At 45.7% G+C, this 8,550-nt stretch overlaps 1 protein-coding gene across 1 annotated transcript; it reads left to right on the forward strand.

Annotated features, from left to right (window-relative positions):
- Positions 1–717: 717 nt before the first annotated feature.
- Positions 718–8,296, forward strand: CCNO (cyclin O). Its single transcript, XM_066601852.1, has 3 exons — positions 718–1,159; positions 5,018–5,203; positions 7,362–8,296. The coding sequence occupies exons 1-3, from the start codon at positions 755–757 to the stop codon at positions 7,848–7,850; spliced, it is 1,080 nt and encodes a 359-aa protein (XP_066457949.1). The 5' UTR covers positions 718–754; the 3' UTR covers positions 7,851–8,296.
- Positions 8,297–8,550: the final 254 nt, after the last annotated feature.

The raw sequence follows: 8,550 nt of genomic DNA on the forward strand, positions 1-8,550 counted from the left end.
CGCAGAGCAACAGGTTTATGTACGATTTATGCCAGAAACTGGCATAAATGATGCCAGAAATCTACGCCCGGTCAAGCATACCATTCAGTCAAGATGCACGGAGCTGCGCCGAGTGCATGAAGAGCCGTGCGCTCCTGCAGCGTTTTACAGCTGTGTAGCCGTCCGTCACCCTGCGCAAAATTGTACTGTGCATGTCCACATATTTACGCACGCTGTTATGCGCCGTATACTTGTTTGTTTATATTTCCAGCATGCTGTCTCTTGGCAGTGATGCGCATACCCGTCGCCCATCCGCACTGTAATGGCTGGTCATACTTGTATATACAGTCAGACACTCCTGAGGTAAACAAGCGTGTTTTAATCTCGTCTGCGGGTGATTATGTTTTACCGGGGACCCCACACATCAATTCATTAGCTAATTACCTCACACTGAGTGAGAGAAGCCGCCAGACCCCCGGGAGGTCCAGACAGACACTGCCGCCACAGAGCAGCGCGCCTATTTATAAGCGCCGGCCCGTCTCCTAGGCAACCAGGCGGCGCGGCTCTCCCAGCCGCGGGAGAAGCTGACAACTGCTCGCCTCTTCAGCGGTTCTTTCGCCGGGAAAAGTTCTCACGCTGACGTCACCCCCAGAGGTTCCTGACTCTGACCAATCAGCGCGCAGAACAGCTGGATATAAAAGCTGGAGCATGTCTGCCCCGAGTACAGAGGTGGGGAGGGAGCCGTGCTGGGTACACGTGTGCGCAGCCCGCAGACATGCTGACCTGTAGCAATAGACAGACAGAGGAGCAGCTGCTGCAGCTGACAGCGGAGGAGTCCGGGTGTCCGTACAAGAGGAAGAGGGAGGAAGTCACCCCGCAGGACCGGGGAGATGGCGCATTATGTACCAGAGGGGTGAAGAAAGCCAAATACCTGAGACTCAGGAAGCAGTCCCTAGAGCTGAAAAGCTGTGACTCCGGGGTGGGTGACTTGTATGAGACCCCCAGCCCTGCATCAGTGACCCGCAGAGCTGTGCCCGCTGCTGCCTATGACCTCTGCCCCAAGATCTCCCACCGGCTGGGCCTGCAGAACTTCAGGGACTACGGGGAAGAATGCTACATCTTCAAGAAGGGTCTGGAGAAGAAGTACCTGGCTGCACGCTGCATGGCCAACCAGCCCCAGGTACTGCCTTGTCTTAGATGGGTGACAACCAATATGGCTACCATTACGGTGACCGTGCCGGTTGTCACCCAGCTTTTCTGAGTGGTGAATGGCAAATGCCTACAATGTAGTATCCTAATGGAACTACAACTCCCAGCATGTCCTGACTGTTGCAGACTGTTGAGGCATGCTGGGATTTGTAGTTCTGTAACAGCTGCAGAAGAGAAGAGTTTATTTTAGAAAATAGCGCCTACATTTTCTTACCATTTGTAACACGTCTTGTTAGGGTTCTTGCGCATTTACGTACGCTTGTTGATTTCAATGGGCAATTTTCGTACGGAATATGCACCAAGATAGGACCTGTTGCACAGTTTTTTACACTTTCATGCGAATGAAAGACACGTGAAAAATATGCAGCTTTGATTGTACCTATTGAAATCAATGCGTTTTACATGTGTGACAAAAAATGCGCATGCAGTATCGTACGTATTTATGTTCGTGTGAAAGCGCTCTGAGGTTTTACTTACTTCTGCATTGGACAGTGTATTCTTCCTGTAATGGCAGCTTGGGATGGATCTGTCACATGACATGCAGGAGAGGCCCCCGACAGGATAAATTGCGTAAAATGAGGTCCGTCAGGCTTCCATCCTGCTACGTACCTGGCGTTTCACCAGATGAAATGCACAGCAATCTGCACTATTTTGCGCTAAATCTGCCCCGGACGCCCTGAAGCGAGTGTCTGATACAGATATGGGTAAAGCCAAAGGCCGCCTTAACACGGGTGTAAGCGTATTTACACGTGCAGTTGTGTTTATGCGTGCGAGTGTGCGTATTTTCCTATATATGTTGTTAGCGCACGCAGATATGCAGGGCAAGCATGCGCCCATTGATTTCAACTGGCAAATAAGTTTCATTCATTTAATATGTGCTATTTATGTTCACAATATGCCCGAAAATAGAACATGCTGCTATTTTCTTTTCTGTGAACGCAATATGCGCACTAAATCTGCTCATAGGAACGAACCCATTGAAATCAGTAGGTTCTATTCACTGAGTATTGCACTGCACATTTTGAAAACATTATCTGCAACGCAAATGCGTTCATGTGAATAAGTCCCAACTGTCAGTAAATGATGAGGCTACAAAACAAATACTAGCCACTGCCAGGTTCACATGGGGCAGATTTGCCGCTGAATTTTCATGCGGACTGACTGCAGGGAAATTCAGCAGCATTTACGGTAGCAGTGGATGAGATTTTGAAAAGCTAGTCCACAAGCTGCGGAAATAATCCGCACAAAACCCGTGCGGAAATAGACATGTGTGTGGAATTCTTTTTTGCAGTATGTCAATTTTATCGCTGTTTCCGCTGCGGAATTCGCCCCTTTTCAATCAGGGGGGAATTCTGCACAGGAACTTGTGATTAAACCTGCAGCAAATAGTTTCCACTGCTAATCTGCTGCGGATAGCCTGCTGGAAATCCGTCCCCCCTTGTGGACCCCGCTGTAGGGTATGTTCACACCGTGGAATTTTGCTGTGGATTTGATGTGGAATTTGCACCAATTTCGCAACAGATCCACATTCTATCGCTTTCAATGGGAACCCATGCCGTTCTATCTAGTGATGGAACGAAACGGTGCTGGACCACCCCATTGACTCTAATGGGGGTCTGTCTGGCTTCTATCCTGCCCTTCCTGATTTAATGAGCGCAGCATACTACGTTATTTGGCCTGAGATTGTAGGGTGGACCTGCCCCAGAGACCCCAACCTGAGAGGGCCTTCACACTGGCGATAAAATAGCACAATGCGAGAGAGTGAAAATGCATGATAATGAAACCAGTCATTTTCAATGGTTTCATTCCATTTGCGATATTTTCACTCAAGCGATGTTGCGATTAAAACAAATCGCAGCATGTCCTATCTTTTTGCGATACCGCCAATTGTTTCTAATGGGTCGGTGGCAGCAGCGCAAGCCCCATTGAAAACAATGTGCGGTATTTGCGATTCCCCTCCTGCGGCTGTGACAGCTGCGCTGGGCGATTTCTTCACCCCCGCAGTGATGCAAGGATGTTTCCACGTAGAAGTGGATTTCGCGTAGAAATTCCCCTTTCACATGGATCGTGGCCCGATATCGCCCTCACCAGTGTGAAGGAGCCCTGAGGATCCAATGCAGATGTGCACAGAGCCTAATGGGTAACGCAAGCAGATGTTATCTGCCAATGTTCTGATATTGGTCTGTGTATACGGCCAGATTTCCTGGTGTAAAGGGATGACCGACTGTTGACACAATCATTCTTCCCCGTATAGCTGCCACTGATTGGCTGTACATTTTCCTACAGGAAGATGTCCATCGGACCAGCGAGGATATTCTGCTCCCGTAAAGCACATGATCAGCCAATGAACAAGCGTTTGCTCATTTGTTGGTTTATCATTTGTCCTTTTACATTGCGCAATTGTCGGGTGAATGAGTGATCCTAGCTGTTCGGCTACCTCTGCTCTTCTGGTTTATCTGGCACTTCCATCAACAGATGGGATTCAGGTGTATATTATACTGTTTGCTGCCTAGTATTACCACTGGTCGGGGTAGGGGAGCTGGGGGAGGAGATAAGCACTTTCAGAGAGGGTCTTCTACCAGTCCAAAATAGAATACCATGATTATGGGCTTAGATTCTGCCTTTGCCTTAATCCTCAAGAATGAAAAATTATAAGGGATGGCTATATGTGTTCCCAATCCCCAGAACCTGGAGCTGTACAACCTGTGCCTAGGTCTGGTAGCCTGTGAGCTAGACTTGTGGCTGATAGCCATCTGGGTTTTTAGCCTTTGTGTTTATCCAATATGGCTTGTACGCTTTGCATAAAGGGGCTTTGTCATAAAAACAAAATCAATACTTACCTATTCTTCCCTAGGCCGTCTTCTTACAGCATCTTCTCCTCTTTGATCTTCTCCATTCACCGAGTCACCTCACAGCAAGCCGTCTGGATCCTCTTCTTGTTATGATGCCCCCATTGCCACCATTCTTCTTCCGGCATGTCAGTGTAGGTTAAGTCACTAGTGATGTAGTTTTCACAGCCTAACAGAGTGCTGATCTATTGCCGAGACTGCGCATGTGCACTGCCTCGCCGCTAGAGTTGATAAACTGTTGCAGAGAGCACGCATGCACAGTCTCGGCAATAGATCAGCACTCTGTTAGGCTGTGAACGTATATTGCCCTGAAAGAAGAATACAGCTAATGGACGCTTCGTCACAGGAAGCAGAAGAATCGGCCGGCTGGAGGTGAGGTGACCCGGGGGGGACTGGAAGAACCAAGAGAATATTGGCTTGGAGAGGATGCGGTAAGTAGGCTGGCTGGAAAGGAATAGGTACATATTGACTTTTTTTCTCTAGTGACAGAACCCCTTTAATGTTTGTATTTTGCCTGTAAGCCTTTCGGCTTTACCTTTAAGCCTTTTGTGCTTTGCCTATAGCCTTTTTGGTATTGCTCTGTAGCACGTTTACTGCTTAATAGCATTTATACTTTGCCTATAAGCCTTTTCAGCTTTACTTATAAGCAGCTTGTCTGTCAAATAGCCTTTTTGTGTGGCTCAGTAGCCTTTGTGCTTTGCCTACATGGCATTTGAACTTTGACAATAATTTTTTTTTTGCGTAATAGTCTGTGTTTTGCCTATATTTGTAGCGTTTTGGGGCTTTCCCTGTGTAGGTAGCAGACATTATAAAAATAGTGATGAAGTGACACGCAAAGCTGCAGAGCTATCATACAGTTCTTAAACATTTGTTTAATGTAAGCCCCTGTGACTACTAGGATGAGTACATGGCCACATACTACCATGTAGAAGTCATTATACATTTCTGACTTGTAACCATCTTTTTTTTTTTCTTTGTAGCTGCAACCAGAATCTCGGTGTAAACTGATCAGCTGGCTGATCCCGGTGCACAGACACTTCAGCCTCGGCTTTGAGTCCTTGTGTCTTACTGTCAGCATCTTGGACAGATTCCTTTCCTGCACGCCTGTGGCAATCGACTGCTTCCAGTTAGTGGGTGTCACGTCCCTACTCATCGCATGTAAGCAGGTAGGTGCCACCTATACAAGATGCACTTCTAACCAGCTTCAATCCAGTAGTTATTGATTGAAAACAGTTTTTATTAACCCCTTCTCAGCATGTGACATACCTGTATGGTGCATGTCAGGTGTCAGTATATGAAGCAGGAACTGAGCATGCTCCATAAACGGAAGGTGTCGGTCATCTTTAACACCTGTGATCAGAGGTACCTCTAATCCTGGCTGTTAACCTTTTAGATGAAGCAGTCTATTCTGATAATGGCATTTAAATGTCCCAATTCGAATGTGATGTCCTGTATGACCCTCTGCAATGAGATTGCGGGATGTCATACAGGTGTCATGACTGCCTATTACGATGTGCCTGTGGCATGTCTTAATACATAGCCATTACAAATGCAGTATAATGCAATATTACGGTATTACACTGTACTGCAAAGTCAATCAAACTAATCAAAGTTGGAGTCCCCTATGAGGACTACAAAATGTAAAAATTAAAAAGGGAAAAACTTTTTTACAATTATTAGAAAAAAATAGATTAAATTTAAAACCCTCATTCCCCAGTTGCATAAAAAATATATAAATTGGTATCACAGCAAATTTTATTATAAGATCACATTGTCAATCCTGCGCGTTGAATACACAAAACAAAAAAAAACCTCAGTGCCAGAACGGCACCTTTTTGCTCACTCCTTCTTTAAGAAAAAATGGATTCAAATGTGATCAAAATGTTGTGCACACCCCAAAGTGGCACCAATAAAAAGTACAGGGCGCCCCACAAAATGACATTGATAGAAAAGTATAAAAAAATTATGTGGTTCAAAGAAGGTGACAGAAGGCAAGTTAAAAGGTAATTCATTGTTTAAAGTAGTGCGACATCAATATATATGTTTTGATTCCAATAAGTTTTTATTTAAGCTTTAACGACATCAATATATATGTTTTGATATTGCTGTACTTGTACAGACCAACAGAAAAAGATGTCATTTTTGCTGCAGCATGAACACTGTAAACCCCCTCCCAAAAGGCGCAATTGTTTTTTGTTTTTAATTTCACCCCACGTAGAAATTTTTTAAGTTTTCTAATACATTGCATGGGACCAATGCAAAATCCAATATGTCCCACAAAAAACAAACCCTCATACAGTTACGTCACCAAAAAATAGTTGTTTTTTTTGTTTTTTAAAGTGGAAAGCTGAAAATGATAAAAACAAAAATGACTGCAGCAGGAAAGGGTTAATACAGAAAATAGCTTTTTATTTAGCCAGAATGTAAGATCTTGCATTCAGAGAGGCGAGTTGGCCGCAGGTGATGGTGGGAAGCAATTAACAGGAAGTTGGGCCCAAGTATAGTGATGAAGCATTTATTTTTTTTATGGATGGATCCTATTTAGTAAAATTTTTTGTTTTAGGCTGGATTCACACGAACGTATATTGGCTCGGTTTTCACGCCGAGCCGATATACGTAGTCCTCATCTGCAGGGGGGGAGGGTGGAATAGCCAGGAGCAGGAACTGAGCTCCCGCCCCCTCTCTGCCTCCTCTGCACTATTTGCAATGAGGGGAGGAGGGGTGGGGCTAAGTTCCACAATATAGCCCCGCCCCTGTCCCGCCTCTCCTCATTGCAAATTGTGCAGAGGGGTGGAGAGGAGGCAGAGAGGGGGCGGGAACTCAGTTCCTGCTCCTGGCTCTTCAATTCCCTCCCCCCCCCGCAGATGAGGACGACGTATATCGGCTCGGCGTGAAAACCGAGCCGAGATACGTTCATGTGAATGCCCCCCTAGGGCTTATTTACACGAGCATTTATTGGCGTTTTCACAGCCGGCCAATATATGCTTCCATCTAAGCAGTTATCTCCCACTCACCGGCTCTCAACCCCTCTCCTCCCCTCCAAGCGGTTTGCAATGGGAGTGGGTGGGGTGGAGCTAAGCTCCTGCCCCCTTCCTATAGCCAGCAATAAGAATGGGCGGGGCAGAGCTTAGCTCCGCCCCCACCCATTGCAAAGGCAAGACTGGAGGAGAGGGGCAGAGAGTCGGTGAGGGGGAAACTGTATATCGGCCGGGCGTGAAAACCCGACCAATATACGCTCATGTAAATAAGCCCTTATGATGAGATAATAGACATTTTTCAAGTTTGACAAGTTCTCTCTAAGAATGACTTATTTCTGCTCTTCAGGTTGAGACCCGACCTCCCAGAGTGAAGCAGCTGCTCGCCTTGTGCTGCAACAATTTCTCCCGCGAACAGCTCTGCAATCTCGAGTGCATCATCTTGCTCAAGCTTCAATTCCAGTTGGGAGCTCCTACCATCAACTACTTCTTGCAGCATTTCTCTCTCCGAGAGTTGACAGATGGAGAACCTTCCGAGGTGGAGCTTTGTCAGGCTTCCAAATCCCTTGCATTCGCAAAGGGCGTAGCAGAACTGAGCCTTGCCGACTACGCCTTCAATGAATATCCACCATCCTTGATGGCCTTCTGTTGCTTGGCGCTTGCAAAGCGCATGTTATGCCAAGAGGGCTCTGCCGGTATGCAGGTCAATGACTATGCTGATAGCGAACTGCAAGAATGCATGACCAAGATTGACTTGCTGGTCTCATTGAATAAAGACTCCTTGCAGCGGCTTCTGCCCGAAGACATGCCTGTGATGGCCATGGATGTGGAAAACTAACTATTTTACATCTGTTTTTAAATGCTCACATTTACGTTATTGAACGGCGTAATAAATAACCTGTAATATATACAATACAAAAGGGCTGCTAAAAGTCAACTAATTTATTTCTAAATAGTCAATGAAGTACTTTGTTTTTTATTGAAGGATATTGATGTTCCTCCCATCTAACAGTATTGCGTTTTAGGCAAACACTTGAATATTTTTCTTATTTATGGTGCAATAAATTTCTGTTATGTAGAAATCAGAGACTCGTATATGAAATGTAAACCGTAATGTTACTTTTTTGTTTTTTTTACATTGCTACTAACTTAGTAGCCTCTTACTTTGCACTAGTATTTATGTCCTCACAATGTATTTGTATATAGCAATAGAGATGAACTGTTTATATTAAACAATATTTGTGATGCAGGAAAATGAAATTGCTGATCTCAAAGCGAAATAAAACTAAACTAATGGGCAAAAATATTGTGTAGCTGTTAAGTCTTTTCCTCAGTAAGGCCTCCTGCACATGGGCGGGTCGCACCCTGCATGTGGGATTCCCACAGTGGAGTTCGACTTGGTGCCTGGCCGGTAACCCCTGCACACCTGTCCGGAGTCTTCTGCGCTGTGCATGTGCTGGCCGGCACTCTGTTGCACATGCACAGTAGCCTCCGCCGCTCTGCAATGACACGGATCCCGCAATACTTCTGCAGTGCTC

The sequence above is a fragment of the Eleutherodactylus coqui genome, chromosome 5, assembly GCF_035609145.1.
Source record: "Eleutherodactylus coqui strain aEleCoq1 chromosome 5, aEleCoq1.hap1, whole genome shotgun sequence".
In the NCBI taxonomy this organism is placed as follows: Eukaryota; Metazoa; Chordata; class Amphibia; order Anura; family Eleutherodactylidae; genus Eleutherodactylus; species Eleutherodactylus coqui.